This window comes from Hevea brasiliensis, chromosome 14, assembly GCF_030052815.1.
Source record: "Hevea brasiliensis isolate MT/VB/25A 57/8 chromosome 14, ASM3005281v1, whole genome shotgun sequence".
NCBI lineage: Eukaryota > Viridiplantae > Streptophyta > Magnoliopsida > Malpighiales > Euphorbiaceae > Hevea > Hevea brasiliensis.
Window position 1 is genome coordinate 77,459,491 of NC_079506.1, and position 24,517 is coordinate 77,484,007.

Genomic DNA, 24,517 nt, shown 5'->3' on the forward strand with positions numbered 1-24,517 from the left:
ATTTATTTAATATACTAAATGTATCTTATAATTTATTTAATAAATTTAAAAATAAAAAAAAAACCAGAGGGACACAACACATAGTATATTTTGTTTTGATTTTCCACGTCACATGTTATATATTTTTTAATTTTCTCGTCATATTATAAAAAAAAAAGGCAGACATTCACAGTTTCCTCCCATTGAACGGTAAGTGAGCCCAAGCCCACGTGTCTCTTTCGGTCTGTCTCTCCTTAATCACACAATTCTTCAACGACGGTCTCTCTCTCTCATCGGACCGCCGCATGGCTGCGCCAAAGCAGAGCCGATCGACGTCGCTCAGAGACTACTCCGCCGAGTCCGAGAAGATGGAGGGCAGCGGTGGCTGGGACGACGCCTTCGATTTGTTCAAGCTCGAGGTCGCAATTCTCTGCATTTCTATTATTCTATGTGTTTATACATATACACAAACATATAAAATTGTTACATTATTCATCTCTTTCTGTTTTTCTTTGATTCAGGAACCGCATCCTGTCGCGCGCTCGATTTCTCATCATGCAAATTACAAGTGTTTGCTCGAGGCTGAGCGGGTTATGGTTGAGGTGCGCTTTTTGATTGCTTTTCTAATCGTTTCATAATCTATTGTTTTCAATTTTGTTGTCTAAATCAATCTTTGGCACCGGCAAGAGTCGAATTTTACCTGTGATTTTGCACTATTAGCTTCTACAGTTCCAAATTCATGGGTTATAAGTTATTGATTGTCTGTTAGGAATTGAAAATGATCACACACTGTATAGGCATTCTTGATTTGGTATGAATTCTTGTACTTATCTGCATGCATACTTTTGTTTAAATGGGGATAGGGAATTTAGTTTTGAATGGGTGGGATTTTCTGTTGAGTACTTACTTTGATGCGTATGTGTATCAGTCAAATATTCAAACGTGATGGAGGTAGATCACTAGTCATGTAAATGTGCTTTGGTATGCATCTCTCTCAATTATTATCCTTCCTCTTAACCAACACCCCAGGACTCGAATAAGGACTATTACTCTCCAGAATTACCCCGTTTTAACATGTCCTTAACCATATCTTCAATAACATTTTTCCGGGTCTAAGCATACCTGTATGGCCTGCTGTTAACTGGCTGCGAACCAGGCTTAATTGGTATCTGATGATCATGAGATCACAGAGGCAGCAACCCTTTAGGCTTCTGAAATATATCTTCATATTGCTGCAATAATTCTTGCAACTCAGGCCAATGTTGCATATGTTGTAATTGGACTGAAAACATTGTCCAATACTTTGTGACTCACTCTCAATCATGGTTTCGCGATTGCGGATAACTGAAATAGGCCTATAACGGCCGTAATGTGGCGCTATGCAAATTTTTTTGAAAAATTTACAAAGTTCGTAAAATGACTATATATTGGTAAATACAAGTAAAACAAAGATACACAACTATATAGTAAGTACAAATACATCAAATAAAGACATTAAATCTATCATTTTTAGAAATTATTAGCTATAAACAATTTATAGGCTAAAATAATTATGTAGATACTAGTCCATAGTTATCAAAGGCTCAAGGCGCACCAAGGTGCTAAGGTGTCTTGAGTGAGCTAAGGTGCAAAAATAAAAAAAAAATTAAAAATTAAAAAAATTATAATTATGCTATCACACCTCAAGTAACATAAAACTACATAATAATAACTAACAAATATGCAAGTAATAATAAGTTTATAATCCAAAAGAGGTAAAAATTAACTACTAAAAGTTAAAAACACTAATAAACTACTAAAAGTTAAAGTTTAATGAACTAGTAAACTACTAAATGTTCAATCCACATCAATAGAAATATCAAAATCCACATCAATAGAAATATCAAAATCCTCTTCATCTTTTTCATCTTCTTCATCATCTGCTGGAAAAAATGGAAAATTGCAGCTGCTGGAACAGTGCAGAAACACAGAGAGCATGGCATTGGCAGCCAAAAAAAAAATGCAGAAGAAGAAAGTGCAGTGCAGAAACAGTGCAGGAACAGTGCAGGAAAGAGAGAGAGAGAGAGAGAGAGAGAGAGAGAGAGAGAGAGAGAGCATGGCAGCACAAAAAAAAAAGAAAAAAAGATGCAGAAGAAGAAAGTGCAGTGCAGAAACAGTGCAGGAAAGAAAGAGTGAGAGAGAGAGAGCATGGCAGCCCAAAAAAAAAAAATGAAGCAGAAAAAGAAAGTGCTGCACAGGAAAGGGAGAGAGAGAGCATGGCATTGGCAGCTGAAAAAAAAAAAAAGAAACAGGAAGAAAAAAAGGCAGCACAGGAAACAGGAGAACAGAGCAGAGAAGAGAGAGAGAGGAGAAGAAGAAGAAGAAAACAATAACAAAACGGTAAAATTAAAATATACATACCAGGCTTGTTTGATCTCTTCCTTCCCTCTTCTTCTTCTTTTTCTTCTTCTTCTTTTCCTCTTATTTTTTTCCTTTTTGCTGGCTGTTGGTTTGGAGCCTGGACAAGTTTAAAAAAAAAAAAACCCTAGCTTATATATCCAGCGCCTTAACTCACTGGGGCGCGCCTCGGTGCGCCTTGCGCCTCAGTACGCCTTGCGCCTCAGTACGCCTTGGTGCGCCTTTGTGAGGTGGTGCGCCGGGGGCGCGCCTGATGATAGTGGATACTACAGAAGTAGAATCTAGAATGCTAGATGTAGACATATAGTAAAAAAAAAAAAAAACTAATCTTACTATCACAAAAAAAAAGCACATAAACTTAATTCAATCCAATTCAACTAAGCCTTTATCCTAAAAAAATTATTGGGGTCGACCGTATGGATTATCTTTCTCCACTCTAAACGATTTTGGGTTAAATCCTTGGAAATGTGTAATGTTTCTAGGTCATGTTGTACTAAAAAAAAACATATAATAAAAATAAATTATATAAAATAGCAAATAACTCACCTCTTTTAGTCTTTTTTCAAGAATTAGCTTTGGAGAATAGAGTAATCTACTAATTTTCACTAAGATTCTTAGAAAAGATATTGTATGAAGAAAGGAGGAAACTTTGAGTAAAAATTTGAGGGAAATTGAAGCCAAACAGTAGCTATTGAAGTGTTGCATGCAAAGACAAGAAAAATGGCACCAAAACATAGTGCACATGTGAAAAAATGGTAGAGAAATCTTCAAGGTAATGGTTGTTACCGTAACGATCGGTAACTGTTGTTACCGTTATGATCGTTACACCTGTAAGTACCTATTTGCCTGTAAATAACGGCCTCATGCGTAGCGGTCCCCCTCAAAACTTGTAAATAACGGCCATTAAGGCCATTAATTATGTAATGGCCGTTATTTGAAACCATTCCCTCAATATAGGCAGCTCCTTCAATTCGGCTTTTAATACTCGTAGCATTCAGTTGCTTCTCACTTCTAAAATTCTCCCCATGCAAGCAATGGTATGTACCATCCAATTGAAAAGTCATTGTCAAATTAGCAAAATTCCAATTAATATTACGGAATCTTCAACCATTGAATTCTCAAATTAAATCGTAACTCTCAAGTGGCAATACATAGATAGCAGTTTGGAAATTTTGCTTTTGCATTTACCATTGAAACCCTTTGCACAACTTCACACCTCAATTCTTGACTATTGGCGACTTCCACCCAAATTTCTGAAACTTTGCTCACTGGGCAATGAAGTGTCGAAACTAATTGTTCCTTCAAGAAGCTATGCTTGCTGACTGTATCAATTAGAATGTACAACCTTTTCTTTCCACAATTCACTCTTAACATTGTATTCTGATTACTACCCATACCCCACATAGTGTGAAGAGACAATTGACCTTCTTGTATTACATCTTCTAAGTTCTAACATAGCACTTTCCTCCACCATTGTCTCTAGTTCTTCCTCATCTATCACTTCTTTCAGCTATAACACATACAATTGTCGTTTCTTACACGGATGACCAGGCACAAATTCTCATTAGACCAAAAACACAAATTCTTTGATATTTTTTCATCGATATCTTTGCTAGTTAGTGTGGGAGGCAATCTTGCAGGTAATCAGGGAGTGGTTTTTTGGGTGATTCTTTCACATTTGGTTTGTCTATTTGGATAGGTTGATGTGGTTAGGGTTAAGGGTTTATTGTAAGTGAAATTACTAAAAGAGCTATATGTGGGTTTGGGTAAGGTTCTTGGTTTTGTTGAATAGCGGCCACAGTCAATTATTGAAGTTTGCTAAGGAATAGGCATTACATAAAGTTTTGGGTCTGAACATCCTAATAAGCATTTGTAGTAACTCATCAGAAAGGCTAGTAAAAAAAAAAAAAAAACTCAAGGCTTGTTCTTCGGTTATGGTTTCAAATCGTAGTCGCGGGTTATGAAAACAAGCTTATAACGGTTGTAACGGTAATGGCCTGGCGATATGTAAATTTTTTTTGAAAAATTTGTAAAGTTTGTAAGATGACTATATATTGGTAGATACAAGTAAAACTAAGATACATAACTGTATAGTAAGCACCAATACATCAAATAAAGACATTAAATGACAGAGACAAGAAAAAGGGCACCAAAGTACTGTGCACATGTGAAAAAATGTCAGAGGAATCTTCAAAGTAACGGCCATTACTGTTATTTAACGGTTGGTAACGGCCATTACACCTGCAAGTTCTTGTTTACCTATAAATAACAGCCTCATGCGTAACGGCCCCCTTCAAAACATGTAAATAACTGCTGTTATTTGAAACCATGGTTATACCTGCTTTTGGTTAGAGTTCATCGAAGGCATTAAGGTAATCTTGAAGAGAATCTTGTTGCCTCAAGTTGTGCGTAGCTGCAATTGGGTCATCAAATGCATGATTACCGAATCTAGTAGCCAACACATTTACATAGCCTTCCCAATCACCATGCGCATCTTCCCCTTTTACTCTAACAAAACCCTGATGCCACTTGGCAGCCCTTCCTTCCAAATGTAAGGCTGCAATCTTCACTTTGTTCCCTTGTAGAACTTACCCCACTTCAAAGAAATACTCGGCCCTTAACAACCAGCCTTCTAAACCATCACCATTAAACTGAGGAAACTCCAATTTTGCCCTCGCCATATTGGTGCACGAACTAGCTTCATTGTTCTGAATTGTTTTGAGACATCTTCTCAAGCTTCTTGTTATCCACCAGCTCCGTGGTCTGATTACCCAAGCCAGCGATTAGGGACTTCAATTCTTTTACCATATCTTGCAATCTCACTTTCATTTTCGTCTCCTGCCTATGCTCTGATTCCAGAACCAGAGTTGAATCTCTTTTCTGCACTCCTGTGAACAGGTCTCCATTGCTATTGCTGAGGATTGCCGGCTCTAATACCAGCTAATAGGATACGGACAAAGAAAAACTGGAAGACACCGAAAAGGAATCTTCTATTGCATTAACAACCAACTGATAAGATTGAATCTGTTGCACAATTCACAAAGGTTATATAGCTAGCTAATGGACAATTGGTCCACGTGTACATAAGCTCAACAGCTATAACAACAATCTAACAATTATAACTGTTCCCGCTGACGCCACAATTTCCTCTAACAGATAGATTCTTCTACAACGGCTACTTTGCTGCGACTCGCTTATTCAACACCGTATCAGTACTTCACTGTGCAAACCTGCTGCCTCTGCTGGAATGCCCTGTTTTGGCTTCTTTTTTGATTCCTTTGTTCCTCTTATGCTATCCAAGTCTTGCATCATTTCTGGTGTTCATTAATGCTCTCTTTGGAGGATGTACATTAGAGTTTTCCTAGTTGTAAGGCATCTAAAAATATTCAGCAAGACTTTATTCCATTACTGTTGAAGTTTGTTCCATTATAGAAAAGATGTAATTACATACCACTGGTAGGGTTGTAGGTTTCACTTTCCACTGGAATGTTATTGTCTTGTTCTAGAAAACTGATAAAATCTAACTAAAAATGAATGTTACTGCTCAGAGAAAAGTAATTTTAGCTTTCTATTTAGGATCTGTCCTGTCCTAACTTCAACTCCTAGTATCAATATGCTTTAATACCATTTAGGACATATGGGTGACTTGGTGTTGAACTGTGATGCACATGCACTCATAATTTTATAATTTTAACAAATATGATAATGTGATGAAGTATAGTTAATTTTTTTATTTTTGGTGAATAAAATGGGGCTAAGCCCAACTAAACTGCACAAGCTCTAGGATAAGCTACTCACTTAGTTGTAAATTGTAATAACCTGAACAAAAGTGGCAATCATTGTAATCTTGGCAATTTGCTTCATTTAATTCATGAGTGTAGAATCCTACCCTCTGAATATCCAAGTGTAATATTTTAACCAGAAGGAAACCCATTTGATTCTGCCACCCTGGGCTAGGTCAAATGATTGTGTTTAAATCTTCAGGTCCATCAATTTTAGTCTAGTTTTAAAGTGTTGAGTATAATGTTATTAGGGCTTTCCATTTATTATGTTTCCCAATTTATGGTTGGCCCAACATATTGAAATTATAAGCAAAACACTATCCCAACCTTGTCCAACATTGGACTAAACCTTGGGCTCAACTCTTAATGTCAACTCCTAAAATTTTTAGGTTGTGCATGATTAGGTTGGGCAAATTGGCTATGTGGCGCGCTCCATTGACACCCTTAAATGTTATTAATTGTCATTGAGAAACCTAGAGCATTGAAAATGTTTTCTTTGCTTCTTTTCCAAAGGCATCATTATCTATATTGAATGATGATGGAATCAGAGCAATATACATACAAAATTTTATTGATTGTCTTCCTTTTGGTAAATTTATGAAGTGCATTCAATAATTTTTTGGGCTTTGCTTTTAGGGGCGTGGAGTTGTTCTTGTTAATATCGATGAAGCTGGTACATTGATAGTTACGAATTTTCGTCTGATTTTTATGGTGAGTGCTTGACCCTTTTTTCTTTTAATTATAATCAAAATACAGGGTGGCAGTGAATGGTATCTTCATTTGCTTTACATTCCATATTTAATTTATTGTTTTGCTACTATTTTTTCTATAACCATACCAAGAAGTGAACACACTTTTTAATGGAGAGTAAAACTTCTTATCACCTATTTGGGCTTACTGATGTGTGCTAAATGCGAAGATGAGGCGTATCAACTCCTGTCGTTGAGAACTTATAGAGAGGGCTTGCTAGTAGAAGAAACATTATAAAAGGTTGATTTGCTCAATGGAGAACAGGACATGGTTTGTGTATTTACTTCATGAAGGTTTTTTTTCAGGGGGGGGGGGGGGGGAGGGGGGAGAGAGGGGTGGTTTTCCTTGTTCAGTGAGCGAAGGGATGGGAGGAAATTTAGATAAGCTTTTTTTGTGTGTGTGTGTGTGTGTGTGTGGAGATGGAGGAGGAAATTTAAATGAGCTTTCTTTGTGGAGATGGAGGAAATAAGTTTGGTGAAACAGTTTACTTTCCCTATATGTAATGTGAAGAAGGGTTAGGGATCGAAAGTTTTGTGAATTAAAATAAAGTATTTCTTGCAAAGTGATTATGGCCTACACTTCCTCATTAGGTGGGATAATGGAAATGTATTGGGAGAGTTTGAAATGAATTATTTACCTTAATTGCTTTTGAGATAGGTGATAACTTCACCTATCTCAAAAGCAATTAAGGTAAATAATTCATTTCTAAGAATTTAACCCAAAATCGTTTAGAGTGGAGAAAGCGAATCCATATAGCTGACTCCAAATTTTTGGGATGAAGGTTTAGTTGAGTTGAGTTGAGATAGGTGATAACTTCAATTTATTTTTGGAATGAGTGTCATAGTGGCAACCCCTTTCTAAAAAAGAAACTCCAATATTTTCTTTTGTTGGCCATAAACAAGAGCAATTTATTAGCAATTTCTTCTTGTTTAGAGAAGTTCTATTATCAGGGAGCTTGGTCCTTGAAAATGTGCCTTAAGTGTGGGAGATTAAGGCAATATTTTGTTTGTTGGAATCCTACTGGTATCTTATGAGATTGGTTCATTTGGGAAAGGAAGAAAAGATTTGATAAGCATTGAATAAAAAAAGGGTGAACTTTGATGCAATGGTATTGCAAGTTCAAACCATGGTAGTGCCTTCTTGCAATGCCAAGAGAAGCTTGCATAATCTGATTCTCTCTAAACTACTGTGCAGAAAGCCGTATTGGGACAAATAAAGGTTGGAAGCATTAAATTGGAGAGCTTTTGTAGGGAAGCTATTTGAAAAGCTAATGTGTTGTAAAATTATCCTCTTTTTTCTTGGGAGGTGGTGTCAGAAATATTTTTAACAGTGTTAACCTCTTAGTAATATTAATCAATCTGATGAAAAAAGGGGGGCATACTTGTAAATAATTGTTTTTGTTGCAAGATGTAGTAAAAATTGATGAATCAATAGCTTATATACTGGGAGTGATTGAGGTTCATTTTTGTTTTTGATGTTTTATGCGGGAATCTGTGGACGGAGGTTAATAAATAGAGAGATTCCCTTTGCAGAGCTAGGCTAGAGAAGGTGAGTAGTACTGTTAATTGATCATTTTGCAAATAGTGTTGAAGGGGTGAAATTTGGAAGCTTTTAGGAGTTTGGAAACCCTATGGCCAGGATTAAAGAGATCTGACTGTGCATTATACTTGTGGACATTTGGTAATTGCTTGTACGTCATTATGCTTTTGGAAAATTTTCCAATATTTTGGCAGCTCTATCATTTTCTATACCATTGCACCACCTTTGGTACACGTATAAAATAATTTTTTTTTTTAAATGAAAAAGGAATGAAGCTGTAGTTGCTGGACTTTAAATGATGTTTACATGCATATGCACACAGATGCACATTTTGTGTATATTATGAAGTTTGTAATTGCTAATTGTTATTTATTTATTTATTTTATTTGAAGAGCGAGGGGACTGAAAATGTCGTTACTCTTGGCACAATTCCATTGGCGACAATTGAGAAGTTCAACAAAATGGTATATTTTTTTTTTTCTTTTACTTATTTACTATGATTATTTGTGGTTGCCTGGCTGGTAGATGTGCAGTGTTGGAGTGTTATTCAAAGTTCTTGTTTTATGCTCTCACTATTTCCAGAAAGATAAATTGCTTCATAGTACATGCACTAATTTCAGCATATTCACTTTTTCAGTTGTATATTGGCTTTGTCTTACACAGAATGTTGGAGCCCATCTATCTGATTTTGTCTCCCTGTTTATTCACTCTTACAAGTTACAACTCTTTTTGTCTCCCAGTAGAGCATTGATGAGAGGGTAGGAAGGAGAGGTAGAGGGAGGGGTGGAGGAGGCTTAAAAGATGAGGCAACTGAATTCTTGTTTGTGTAATTGAGTTATTGTGAGCTAAATCATCCTAAAAATCATGTTGAAGGGCCAAAAAGATGTTCTTCTTCAATGAAGATGTACACACGCGCGCGCGCGCGCATACACACACACACACATGCACACACACACATACTGCCATACATACATACATATTTACAGACATACATACATATACAATTATGCTACCAGTAATACCTTGACAAAATATTTCTTCTAAGATTGCAGATTTTAAGGATACATTTAAAATGTCAAAAGAAATGATATCCAATAGAGTTTGGTTGTGTTGGATCATGATGAAATTTGAAGCTTGTTCTGATGATTTGTGTATTTATTTTCTAATTATTTCTCTCTCTTTTAGTTTTTTGTTTTTAAAAGGTAGACTAATATGTAGGTCTGTCTTAGTGAACCTGTCTTTTTTTTTTCGCCCTCTTTTGATTGATGCATCAAATTAGTGTTCACTCAGTGTTATCCTTTTTAGCTAGGTTATTCTTATCGTAACATCATATTAAATCATGACGGGCTTTCTTTGATTGATAGGACCATGTCATTATGTGGTTCATAATTGGAATATAACATATTTTCAACTCTTTGATATAATTTTTTACCTGTTTATTCATTTCTCAGATCACCATTTGAAATTAACTACTATGAAATTGGTTTCCGTATGCCCACCAATGGTATATGTTTCTTGAGTGAGGGAAATTTACTTGCACATTTATCGTTATTGCTTTGTGGAATATATTTAGGTTATAAAGAATCAATCAGCTTCCCGTCAACCAGACAAGACTCCGTCACTGCGACTTCTCCAGGTCATTGGTATGATTTTAACAATTAAATTTAATTAGCTCTATGTGAATATATTTTTTTTATTTATTCATTTTCTCTTTATATAGGATTTATCATATATTTGAAATTTGGGTTTTGAAGGTGGAATTTGAAATATTTAGTGGTCTTCATAAGATCAAATAAAATTCTACAATTCTACTTTAAGCTTTGGTGATTCAGTATTTAGGCTGTTAAATTGCTTATGTGTTGGTGGTTACTTGATGATTCAACATGTTGATGATTCACTAATTCTGTAAGCAGTGCTATTCTGGTTACTGAGATCTCGTTTATCTGGCCAGTGCTGAAGTGGATGTTTATAGATGAAATCTAGTTCCAGTTTGATGCACGTAGTTTTAGTCTAGATGGCATTAAGACGTGAGACTTTAATTTCTTCATTTTCTTTGAAGTACTACTCTTTTTGGTTGCTTATACTTTTTGTAGAGGAACCTAGCCAAACTGACATAAAACAGAGACCAGATGATATGGAAACTGAATTGTAGAGTTCTGGTTGTCAGTAATTGCTTGAGAACTACTCAAATCTTAAATAGAAAAATTTTAAGTCAATCGATATGCATTAACCTAAAAGTAATGTTGTACCAAATGTGTGAGCCATGCCTTATGGAAAAATATAGAAAATAAGAAGTGAATTTAGAAAGGCGGCAAATGGATATGACTAAATGTCTAAGTTGCCAAAAAGTAAATATTCAAAAACCTTGCATTCTTTTGGCAACTCCATAGACAATAGGAGACTGAACACAAGAAGTGCATGCAACTTCTTTGCTTTCTGACAATTAAAGGTTCGCAATTGTCATTATGTTTGCTCTATGCTAATGCACTCATCTTCTTGTCCTTTTATGAAATGGTTGTATCTAGTATCATTTAGCATATTTCAAAAACAAATTGGACTGTTAATTCAATTTATTTGGTTTTATATTCTTGTGACAATTAACTGTTTTAGTCTCAAACTAGTTGGTGTTGGCTTAACGCCACCCATTTCAGGGCTACATCATCGGAAATATTCATGATTGAAACAAAATTTAAATTATTTTTAGTTTAAAACCAAATATAACTGAATTTTGATATAGCCAAACCAAAATATATCACCTTGTTAATTCTGTTTGAACTGCATAATGCTCACCTTAGGCTTCATGTGTTGATATTGACTAATTGGTTCATCTGCCATCTGCTGGTTATTTTGATGATATAATTGGTCTTTCAGTTTGACAATACAGACAAAATTGTTGCCTTCTCTTGTATTGTGCAGGAAAAGATATGAGAATAGTTGTCTTTGGTTTCCGTCCAAAAACAAAGCAGGTTGGCTTTGGGTGTCTTACTGTTTTGATCATTTTATTTTCTCAAACATTAGTGCGTATAGTGTTTATGGATTATGATACTTGATATGAAAATTGTTTCTATATTGGTGTATTGTTCTATTGATTATCAATCCACTATCAATTGAATTGTAAAACCACATCATTAAGCTCAAAGCTTTTCCATTACTTATCCTCCCAATTATACCCAAGAGATACCTTGATTGGTCCCAACTACTTGGTGGTTGAAGTTCCCTTGATTGGTCCCAAAGTTGGTGTGTTAGATGTTAAGCAGATTTGTCATAAGGCTTAAAATTTTGGAAATTCTAGGTTTGAAAGTTATTGGAGAAAATGTGTAGGTTTATACATTGAATGAGGTTTATCAATTTGCAAGGCAAAGAGAAGGCTGTGTAATGGCTGAAATTTGAAAATAGGTTCCTGTAGTTTTGGGATTGTTTATGTGTGTGAGAGAGAGGGAGGGAGTTTTCACTCGGCATGCGTGTCTTCAAATAATAATAAAATAACTCATAATTCTATTTTCAAACTCCAAGAAAATAGTAAGATTTTATGGACATTCATAGGGACTCTTTAATGTTTTATTAGGCCTAGGACTCCAAAAGAATTTTTTCTAATAACACAAACACTTTAAGGAACACATGGACTAAGTATCTACTAGGAAGTTATAGTCTCAACTTACTAAATAACCTTCTGTGGTACTTAAAAATTATCCATCCATGATCCAAAATAAAATTCAAACAAACAATGGTTTAAACTAATTGGGACTATGACTTATACAATGCTTCAATAAGCTTTACCCTTGGGCTGTAAAATTCCCTGATTTGCCAAACAATACATTACTTGGGAATACCTATCAGATCTCAAGTCCAAGTTGCACCAGTGACACATGATAGATCATTTTCTGTATTTGCTCGTGGTGGGCTAGGGTTTAAGTGACTGGTTGGGAATTAGATGAAAACTGCTGCAGAGAAAGGAGAGCAGTGTGTGAAGAAGTAAAGAGAGTATGTAAGAAAGAGAAATACTTCAGGCAGATGAGTTCAAATAGTAATAAAGAGAAATACTTCAGGCAGATGAGTTCAAATAGTAATATTATTATATTTGATATTAAAAAATTATAATTCTGTAATTACAAATACCTAAGAGTGCTAATATTATTATATTTTCTGGGTGCTTATGGTTCCTTTTTCCTCATCCTTGTAGGAGTAAAAACTCGTAATTAGAATGCCTAACTTTGACTCCAAGATGATGAACGTAGAACTCTCAGAATTACCTAAAATACTGTATACAGAACTTCCAAAATGTGCATGAGATGCAGAAATTATGGATATGCCCTTTTTTTTTAAAAAAAATGCCTATATAAAAAAAATTACAAAATTGTAGCTGTTTTAACTCTAAATTATTCACCATGACCTGTAAACCAAATAAGCACTGCCTGTAAGGTTGCATGAGGTCGCACAGAAAAATTTCTCAAAATCTCAAGAGTTGAAAATCAGTTTGAAATAGCAGAAGTCATTTTGAGGGGGATTCAGGTAGGTTTGCAAGATGGAAGATGTTGTCCAGCTTTATCTTTGGCATGTTGAGTTGTAACTGGCATATTTATGCTCAAATCCTTTTTCTTTTTTTAATTTTTTTTAAATTCTTTTTATCAATTTGAAAACCTTTAGTACCAGTAGCTAAAAGGAAACTCACATGTGTCCCATATTGTAGTACTCAACTCAGCTTAAATTTAAGTTTTAATCCCAAACTAGTTGAGGTTGGCTATGCGGATACTGTCCTCTCCACCTAGTTTGTGGCTACTTCATCATAAAAATCCAAAAATTCAAGTGCATCAACTGAAATTATTAACACTTGATAGCATGGTGAGTGGAAAGGTAAAAGGCATACTCAAGTTGGTAGGTCCTTTTTAGCTTAAGGCACAAGGCACAAAAAAGGCATACCCCGAGTAAAGCGAGGCTCAAACAGAAGAAGTGAGAGAGAAAATTTATGTTGTGTAGGTAAAATTCAGGTTGATGTATAATAAAATAGGGAAGGGAAGGAGCAAAGAGAAAAAAAAATATCTGGATGATATAGAACACGAGAGAGATAAAGCCTTAAAATGGTATGTTAATGATAATAGATGGGGAAATAGTAGATGGTAGCAACTAAAATGGGATAAAGGTAAAAGAAATAGTTAAAAAGAAAAATTGTGTCTTTGTTACTCATCTGAACCGGTGCAGGAATGGCAGTTTATGTTAATAGCTTTTTGCTTCTTTTTTTAACTTAAAAAATCCTATGTCAGCCATCCCGTGATAGAAGAAAACATGTTTCCTGAAAAGTCTCCTAATTCTAAGATGTCTTATTTAGTAAATAAATTAAATCCATAGTTGACTATTTTATCCCTGTTCTAAATGAAAAAAAACAGGTACTTATTGGTAAAAATTAAGAGGCACTGGTTTTTATGTCTCTCTTCTTATGAGATGCACTTGCCTAAATGCGATAAGCAAGTGCCTAGCAAAATGCGGCCCACCTGATTTGTCTAAAGAAGCTGCCACTGAGGTATTTCCTCACTGCGCTTGTGTGCCTCAAGCACCTTTGACAACACTGGCCTGAATCAAAGCAATTCATTTTTTAAGTCAATTTAAACATGAGGCTATAGGAACAAGGAGAGATTACAAGCAAATGGGGGAACATTACTGGTCAAATAATTTGGGCCGTTCAGTTTGGACACATGCTTTAAAAACAATTTGGTTTGAGCATAGGCTTGAGCACATCAAAGAAAGTTTGGGATAAGCTTGGGCTTTTCTTCATCTTGGCTTAGTTTATAACCATAGTTGTAAAAGGAGATCAGAACTTTACTGAATGGTCTGAATAAGAGTTCAACCATGTACGGTGTTGATCTTTATAGGGATATGATTGGAGGGGGGGAAGGATCTTGTGATGTGTAAAACTTTATGAAATTACTTTTCAATTTAAAGCCTTGTTAGCCTTACCTAAATGGATGTCTTTCTCTGGGAGTTCAAGGATGGACTTGTGCATAGACAAGTGTGAGCCATTGGAGTGTTTTTTTTTTTTTTTTGGTTCCTTTCCTTTCCTTTTACTCAAAGGTTTAATCTGTTATCAGATTGCCATTCACTAGGTCTATTTGTTCAAATCAATAGCCTTCAATTTGCCATGATCAGTTCCTTTTTTAACTTTTAATTGTACAGAGACGTGTTGTATTTGATGCATTACTGAGGTGTACGAAGCCTTCAGTACTCTGGGATCTTTACACTTTTACTTGTGGACCTTCAAAATTCAGAAATGCTAACCCAAAAGTGCGGTTGCTGAACGAGTATTTTCGTCTTCTTGGAAAAGGCTCTCTTAGTGCATCAATGGATATGATTGAGCATGGATCTTATACACTGTCTAATGAGTTGTGGAGGATCAGTACTGTAAATTGCAACTATTCAATGTGTCAGAGTTATCCATTTGCCTTGCTTGTTCCAAAATCCATTAGGTAAGGCATTGAGATCCTTACAGCATGCCAAAAGGGGGGAAATGAGGAACAAATTGAGATCTATTCCTAATAATTTTGTCTCAAATTATTTTTTGTAAGGTTTACTCATGCCTCAACTTTGTAATAAATATTTTGTTTGCATACATGCTAGTGATGAAGAAGTGCTCCAGGCATCCAGCTTTCGTGCCAGGTGTCGATTACCTGTAGTTTCTTGGTGTCATCCTGGTATGGAATATAAAATTTTTATTACTTTCTTTTCTTTGTCATGATTTCCATACTTACATTGTGAAGTATTATTAGGAACCGGAGCTGTTCTTGCACGATCATCCCAACCCTTGGTTGGTCTTATGATGAATATGAGGAAGTAAGTTGAAGTGCCCACTTAACTATTTTTCAATAAGCAACACTGTCATGGGATTATGAAAGTTAAACACTGTCATGGGAGTATGAAAGTTAATGTACAATCTAAAAGAAAATTATGCATATATTGCTGGTTATCTTCTAATTTATCAGTTTTTCTATGGGTATGTTGGTCTAATGTGCATGAACGTGTTTGTCTGCAGCAACACAGATGAAAAGCTTGTTGCAGCACTTTGCTCTCAACTTACCGGTGCAGGGGGCCGAAGGTATGTTTATTTGTATCTTTTTCCTGTTTTTATCTAATTGTTCTCATTGTTTATTTTTTCATGCTTGTATCATATCTTTATTTTCTGTATTATTATTTGATTTCTGGATTGTAATTTTGCTTCATTCATTAGTTGTAGCAATGATAATATGTTCTGCTATCTGCAAAATTTGCAGCCATCCACTTATATTCAGTGTGCAACTCCGAAGCATAAATATAAACCTAATGTGGACTCCATGAAAATTTGGGAGTTTTTCTGTTCTGTGAACGTATGTATGCCTTGCTCTAAAAGGAAACTACGAACTGCGCATTTCTCATTTGATAAGTAAATAGGAATTTTAATAATACACCTTAATTATCCTCCTGGCTTATTAGTCCAGTTCAATATTTCATTGCTTACCATGCATCATTTGCTCATTTTTTAAAATTTTTTTATTGTTGCTTCAATTGATCTTTTTTTCCTTATAATTTTTTTTTTAGTAAGAAGAATACCTTTTGTTAACTAACATTTTAGTATCTAAGATTTGCTCTTAATGACAAATCTGTAAACACTCATGAACCGAAAAGGAAAAAAAACACCTTCATGAGAAAGAAATTGAAGAATAAAATTTGTAATTATAAAATGATCACATGTATAATAAAAATAAAATTAGTCACTCAAATTAGAATAGTCACTCAGAACTCTCAAATTACATAAACTAAAAATAAATAAGACCAATTTAGGGGCAAAATTAAGAGAAATTTGAAGTTTAATGGGAAATTAGATATTGAGATCAGTTAAGTTGATGCAAAATGTTAATTGTGTTTTTTATTTAAACTACTTAAGAGTAGCACATGAAAGGTAGCTCAGATTTTTCTTGTAAATTATTTGTAATATTAATATCTTTATATTAATAATTAATATTTGTTTAATTTAAATTAATTAAATGATAATAATTCATTTACAAGAGCCTTGTTCTAATTTTTAAAGAAATGAAATTTAATTACCTCATACTAATGTTTATGAATGGAATGGTAGGAGCACATTCTAATCTAATAAGTACCTACTAAATAAAAAATTCCTTAATTTTATCTAAAGTAAAATTAAAAAGTGACAAATTATATAAAATAAATAAAACTTTATACACATATTAATTGATATTTGTATTCTTAAATTTTATACACATCTAGTTGAAAGGTCACTTGCAAGGTACGTGCTAGCTATAATAATGTTTTTTTTTAAATTTCAAAATTTTATTGTAAATATATTTACAATGTGAAGAGCAAAGATGTCATTGCATATATATACATATATATATATATAGTTATTGTTGTTTTCACTATTATTGTTATGAAAATTTAATAAAATATTGATGTGAGTCAAGAAAGAATTATTAATTTTAATCATTTGAAAATAATTAAAATTTTAAAAATTTATGATGTTTGAATATGTTAAAGGGAAATAAAAAGGAAAAGACTTTATTGTGCAAATTTCTCAAAAACTAAGGGTAAAATTGGCATTACAAAATTAAAATAAAAATCTGTCGGACATAAAGGCTCTTTTATTCTATAGTATAGAAATGAAAAGTAATGCTTATGTTATAGCGGTCTAAGGGCGTTTGAAGAATATTATAAATTTTTTTACAGGTTTCTGGATTTGAGAGTTTGAGATGGATTGTAATTCTACTAGAATGTTGTTTTGACGTGTAATATTACTAAAATGTTGTACTGACTTGTAATTATGGGCAAATTTTGAGAACATAGATGTGATTCAAGGTTCTCAAACTTGCTTTTTTAACCTAGAATCGGTGAAGCGGTTATAAAATCATATCGCAAAATCAAATTATAAGATTTTACAACTTACTTAAAATACCTTTAAAAAAATAATTATATTTATATAAATAGATAACTTTCATACAAATTTAAGCATAAAAAGTTGCAAAAAAAAAGGTTTCTAATATGTTGTTAAATCTAATATTCAAATTATTTTAATATTAAATGTAATAGTTTCTTCAACAAGTTATCAATGTGAGAATCATATTATGAGGTGTGATGAAATTTTTACGCTAGTTGTCACCTGTGGCAACCCTACTCCTTTATCTAGGCTTGGGACTGGCTAAGCACAAACTACTTAAGTGGAGTTATCAAAATGAGAATAATTAAAATTATTTAATAATGTAATAAATTCACGAACATGCATAAACGCGCGTGCACACTTGTATATTTAAACTTCATATTTGATAACATAATTTCAAGTTTCTAACTTTGAAAATATGTAAATAAAAATAATATAAATATCTTATGAATAACTTATGGAAATCAGATCACATTTATGTGAACAACAGTATAACAAAAGTTGCTTAAAAATGATATAAAAATTACAATATATCTGCTTGATAATTGTAGCCGCATAAATAATAATTACTGTTATATTTAAATACTTAAAAAATCTAGACTTTATGGTAAATAAAAAAATTATAATGATTTTGATAAACTAAAAGGTAATATTTAATTTTTAAAATTTCAAATATATAAGATCGTAGAGTTGTAAACTCGTTAAATCATGTTATTTCAAATCCGATTTCATTATTTAAAAATAAGATTTTATCTCGATTTTACTTGATTCTAATTTTACATATGTTTTGACTCATTTTAGAGATTTGAAGTTGTAAAATCATAAAGTCGTGTGAGTCAACTTGCGATTTTAACACCTATTATGTGATTTACCCATACTTTTTTCTGTGATATATTGTTGCTTTGCATTTGATGAATATTAGGTATTCTTTCAAGAGTATTGATATTTTCTTTCCCTTTTTCTTTATCACTTTCTTTCCAGGAAGTTGTATATAGCTGATGCAAGGCCCAGAAAAAATGCTTTAGCAAATGGAGCAATGGGAGGTGGCTCGGAGTCTTCTTCTAATTATTTTCAATCTGAGGTCTATGAAAAGTTTGAGTCGTGCACTGCAGTTATATATCTCTTGTTCATCAACTTTGATTTCAATGCTACTATAATCTCATTTCTTCTTCATGGTGTGCCACCAGGTAGTTTTCTTTGGAATCGACAACATTCATGCAATGAGAGAGAGTCTTTCTCGTCTTAGAGACTACTTAGATACTCATGGCACCACTTCATCAGATGGAATTTCATCATTTCTGGTTAGTCTTGGAATTCCTTTAAGTTCTGGCTGCTTTACCAGTGATAAACTACACAATTTCTGTTTAATGAGCTGTCTATTATTTGCTTCGATGTAGCCTCGTGTTGTTTAACTTCAAAGCAGTATTCCAACAGGTTGAATTTAGTAATGACATTATTTTTGTGTAACCAGAATATACTTGTTTCTGTTTGTCCAGTTATATTGTGATGCAGTCAATAAACTGGTCCTTGAATATCAAATACTATATTTTAGGGCTGTGCTGTGATATAGATACCTGTCTTTACCATTTCTAAATAGAGTAAGGATATAGTGGTCAATTAAGACCTCAGGTAAAAACCAAAAGTATCGGGTTCACTTGTCATGGTTGTTGATAAATGTGAAAAGGAATGGAAAAGAAAGAAAAATTTGATTGTATGCAGTTAACTATTGTATTCTGTTTACAGTTTCCCTATTTAATTTATTGGCATTTTCAATCCCTGCTTGCATATTGAATTGTGCACTTCAACTTTTCTAGGAATCCATTGCTTCACTTATATGTTAAGTTAAAAGTGTTTGAGTAGACTTTGAAATTGTCTTCTCTGTACGTAATTGATTTAATATTTAGTTGGAACTTTGAAGTTGGAAAATTCTTGCAATATAAGTTTAGAAATGAAGCCTATTTGTTGTGGGTGGTATGTCTGTGGATGACATTTCTCAATGACAGAGACATGGTGGTTGGACTTGGGGAGGGGGCAATCTCAGTAGTATGTCTGCCTCAGTATCAACCCTTGGTGACACTGGTTGGCTGATACATGTTCAAAGTGTTTTGGCTGGTTCAGTTTGGATTGCTGCACGTGTTGCTTTGGAGTCGGCATCAGTGCTTGTACATTGCAGGTGAGAAATCTTTTAATAGCATAGCTTCAACTTGGCAACAACTGATGTAAAAATGTGGTGTGTTCTACATGCTGCCTGTTGTCCTTTTCTCTTTAAATTTAAGTTCTGTCATTTTTCCAATAATCTAGTTTAAATTCTTAGTTAACTGATGAGTCTTCTTCTATGCTTACATACTGTTAAAGAGAAGGCAGTGTCAAGATGTTTGGAATCCAAAAGATCTAAAAGAATGTCATTTAAGGTAGTTTTAGCACAAAGTTGGAAGTTATATGTGGCAGCTGACTTACCTATGTGTCATTGTATTGTGTAGTGATGGATGGGATAGAACTACTCAGCTGGTATCACTCGCTAATTTGTTGCTTGACCCATACTACCGAACATTCACTGGGTTTCAGGTATTTTGGTTGCTATATTGAAGAGGTTGATTTTTCTACTCTCTTCTCTGCATACGCTTGAGTTGTAGGCTTGTAGCTCTTACAAACAGAAGAAAATTGTCTTTTTTCTCATGTATGCTGGCATTGGTGTTGCCCTTGTTAGCTTGGTGGTGGTCTCGTACCTCTCTGTAAATTTTACATTCTAGGATTTCTTACATTGGTACAGGCACTTATTGAAAAGGATTGGCTAGCATTTGGACATCCATTTGCAGATCGTGTGGGAATGCCAACTGTATCTGGAACTGGCAATATGCCTCTTGAATTATCCCGTCAGTCTTCTGTTGGGAGTTTTCCACCTTCACCTATGCGCCAGTCATCAGGATCATTCACATCTCAAACTCCTAGTTCTTCTCATGCACAGAACAACTATTCTCCCATATTTTTGCAGGTGTGTGATTTATGCATCCTTCTTAGGAGTCATCTTCATATTTACTACTGGTTATCATAATTATTGTTGTTAGCAAAACAAAATTAATGCGGATAAAGATAGCCATTGCTCTGAACCCAACTGTCTCAGTAGATTACAAAAGCAGCTACAGATGCCCAACAGCTACTACTTGGGCCAAAAAAAAGGTTTTAGTAGGTTTTGACACTCGCCTTACACTGGTGTAGATGTTTCATCCCACAATGGCTTGAATCACAAATTGGAGTTATTGATGCCTTCATGCACCGGCTTCTTGCTTTAAAATGGAATTTAAGAGAAGTTTTGACTTTCCTAAAACTAAGAGAGAGGTAGGTCAACAAACACATAGCATGTTAACATAAATGATACAGGGATTAGACATCTTTTAAGAGGATACCACCCTGTAAAGATTACTGAGCCTTTGTAGGTTTTGAGCGAAGGACACTGATTTTGAGATCTTAGTGCCCTCTAGAAACTACAATTCTGTGCAATCATAGGTACACTGTGTGTGAAAGATACACATAGAAAAGAGTAACTTCATAATTATGAGCACAATTTATACGATTCCTTTGATTTTGATGGTTCTGAAATCCAACCAAAAAAAAAAGAATAATTTACAGCTTAGTGTTTTTAGTTTTGCATTGGATGCTTAACAGCTTCAAGGTCATCTATTTGAGATTTAGAGGATATTTTTCATATATAATAAAAAAACTAGCAATTCCACTTTTAATTGTAAAGTCTACTAATGCTATATTTTATCACAAGTAAATTTGAGAATCTGTTATGTAAGCTCGTGTTTTGGAAGTTTCTGGGAAATAGCTAATAATTTGATATTGCAAATTTATATGCAGTGGGTTGATTGTGTCTCACAGTTGCTGCGAATGTATCCATTTGCTTTTGAGTTTTCCTCGGTATGTGCTTTTCTTTTGTAAATAATACTCATTTCTTGATTTCATGAAAAGCTAGATGTTGTGTTTGAATGCATAGAAAAATAATGTTACCTTTATTTATTTATTTATTTTACTGACTTTTCTGTTATGTGATGATTTAGGCTTTCTTGGTGGATTTATTGGACACTGTAATTTCATGTCGTTTCGGTAACTTCTTCTGCAACAGGTGATTTCTGTCTTTCTATTCTTCCTCTCAGCACAATCCCATTTAACTTATTTGAGGCATTATCCTTCATAGATTAGCTTTTATAAGTCTATAGTTTCTTGGATGCATTGGTCTTATCTACCTCCTGCATGGATCATAGTATCATATTTAATTTTTGGAAGCTGAAGAATTGGAATCATGGACTCTTTTTCAGAACCGAAGTTCAATTCTTCCCTTGATGTCTCATTGTAGTTATACTTACCTCTATATTTCTTTTAAAAAAATGTGATGACATTTGTATTAATTATCTCATGTAAAAATAATGGGGATTGCCTTTGGTTTTTGTTTGGGCTGGAATAAGAGGCTAGTTGATGGAGAATACAAGGATTTTATCCTGAGAACCACCCTCTGATGGTTCTTTTTACACTTGACTATTATTGCATACTGGCTTATTTTATTAGGCAGGAAGGAAGCATAAAATGAAATTTTTAACAAAGCAATTTGAACTATGTCTGCTCTTAATATTGTGAAAGCATTAGACATACCTCTTTCTGAGTTCTGTCCCTATTTTCAGTGAAAAAGAGAGGCAGCAAGTTGGTGTATCTGAAGCTTGTGGATGCATGTGGGCTTATTTGGCTGATTTGCGTTCTTTAGAAGGGAGATCTCATTCACACTATAACATTTTTTATGATCCACATGAGCATGGTGGTCCACTGTTGCCCCCAGCAGCAGCCTTAGCCCCAACTCTTTGGCCACAATTCCATCTTCGATGGGCTTGTCCCTCAGAAGCGCGAGCTGGGGAACTTGAAGCTCAATGTAGGAACGTGTCCATAAAATTTTCAGAACTGCAGAAGGTAATAAATCTATGTTATGCTTTCCAGCTAAAAAGCCTGCACAATGTTTATTCTTTTTTATTTATTTATTTTTTTATCTTCAAAATGTTTATTTCTTAAAACGTGACTGATTGGAACTTTCCTCTATTTGCTTTTGCCTGGACTAATTTGAATATGTTAAGTCTTTAGGGAAATGCAAAAATGGTAGGCGATATGATGCCAGGATTTTCTAGGGATCTTAGGACTACCTATTTTAGGAAAAAAAAAATATAGGAAGTAGAGTTTATTTATTTAGGAAGTTATTTTGGTTTGGGATTCCTAATAGTCTTTGTTTATTAGTTTCCTTTTGAAGATTTCAACCAAATACTAGTAGGATTTCAAGTACTCTATAAATATTTGTCTTCTAGGTATTTTAGGGGACTTTTTTCTATGGTTAATTATTTATTTTGAATCAGTAAAGCTTTGAGAATTTTGTTTCTCTTCCCCTTTGTGTTGTTCTATTTGTTCTACAGGAATGTTTTATTTTCCAAAGCCAATAGCATGTGATTGGCTTGCTTGTTCAACCAAATCTTAGGGAGACTGCTGTTGTTGACCTTCTGTTAGTTTCAACCAAATTACAAGATGGCGCTGTTATTTTCTTATTTAGTCATTGGGTGGTTTAAAATGTTAACAGGCAAAAGAAGTGGCAGAAAGAAAGGCTACAGAAATCACAAAAGCCATGGAGTCATTATCTGCAGAATTACAGAATGAGAAGAAGATCAGTAGCTCTGCAACAGCCTTGGCTAAGAGGGCCAGCAAGGAAAATGCAGCCATAAAGAGAGCCATCCAGTCATTGGGATGCAAAGTTCACTTTGCAAGAAGTGGTGAAACTACTGTGGATGTGGAAAGCAACACCAGAGCAACTCCACAGAAATTCATGTGTTCTTCTTCAAAAAGTGAATCTGATGGTAATCTGCTGAATGATGAGAAGTCGGACTTATCTGTTTCAATTACAGTAGTGGCAGAGGATGTTTCTGACAATCGTATTGGTAGAGTGTGTGAAACTTTATGCCCATTGCGCACAAGGGATGGAGGTTGCCGCTGGCCAGATGCAGGTTGTGCTCAACTAAGTAGTCAATTTGTTGGACTAAAGGCAAACTTTGATGCTTTTGATCGACTTTCTATATATGATAGTTATTTCGAAACGGAATGAAGACTCCATAAAATTTGCCTTGTCCAGGCGAGGCATCAATTTTTGTCATTTATTAGTTGAGGTTTATCCTTAAGAGAAAATCATTTAGATAGATTTGAAGCTTTGTCGGAAGACTTATTACGGATCTTAAGCAAGGCAAAGCATCAGTGATGATAGTACATTAAGATAGACCCTCATATATCGTACGGATCTCGGAACTGTTCGTACAGAGAATAGAGAGTTAGCTGTAAAGCATCTTTATACTACTACTTATTGCTGGAGAGCAGAATTAAGTGTTGCATCGAAGACCAAATGTGTATCATGGTGGTATAGATTACTGCAATTCATTTTTTTTTTTTTCCTAATAAGATTAGGTATTGTACAGGTTCCTAAGTAATTTTGTAGCGAAAACAGTCTTAATATGTTTTACCAGACTTGCATACCAAGAATATTGTATTCAAAATGACCCCCTAACTAATTACTTTGTGGTTTTGCTCACCTGTTGATAAAATTGCAGCTTGTTCTGCAGAAAATGCAAATGATTGTATTACTGTGTCTCTTTATCCCTTTTGAAATTGTATGAATCTCCATATGATTTGATTACAATTTTTGGGTATACGAAGTTAGTAGTTTTATTCATAACTATACCATTTTGGCTCTGCTTTGATTTTGCTGCATTTAGGCAAATAATATTTGTTTATATTAAATTGGTCCTCGATAGTACCAAATTTTAAAGGTTAGAACTTCTGTAAAATAATGATTTAAGTGCCTTAGAATACAAGTGATTTCCTGGCATTGATAGTTCGTACTCTCATTGTCATAAAATAGATCATGTCAACATATACGTATAATGTAAATATGTCTAATTCGAATATGATTTGTTTTAATTTATCATGTTGAAATGTTTTATTTTATTTTATTTATTTATTTATTTATTTATTTATTTATAATAAACAAAGTATTTACATTACAATTGGTAACTTATTTAAATAAATGGGTTATTTTAATATTTAAATAATTTGTTAAATAATAAGTAATAATATTTAATAT

The 24,517-nt window shown here is 34.1% G+C and overlaps 1 protein-coding gene across 1 annotated transcript; it reads left to right on the plus strand.

Moving 5' to 3' along the window:
* Positions 1-164: 164 nt before the first annotated feature.
* On the plus strand, positions 165-24,083 carry LOC110650969 (phosphatidylinositol-3-phosphatase myotubularin-1). The gene is made up of 19 exons (XM_058133326.1): positions 165-398; positions 501-581; positions 6,795-6,869; positions 8,840-8,911; positions 10,021-10,090; positions 11,364-11,413; positions 14,613-14,902; positions 15,054-15,127; positions 15,203-15,266; positions 15,466-15,528; positions 18,343-18,442; positions 18,549-18,662; positions 19,365-19,534; positions 19,842-19,926; positions 20,132-20,353; positions 21,220-21,279; positions 21,420-21,484; positions 22,038-22,317; positions 22,970-24,083. The coding sequence occupies exons 1-19, from the start codon at positions 285-287 to the stop codon at positions 23,486-23,488; spliced, it is 2,568 nt and encodes an 855-aa protein (XP_057989309.1). The 5' UTR covers positions 165-284; the 3' UTR covers positions 23,489-24,083.
* Positions 24,084-24,517: the final 434 nt, after the last annotated feature.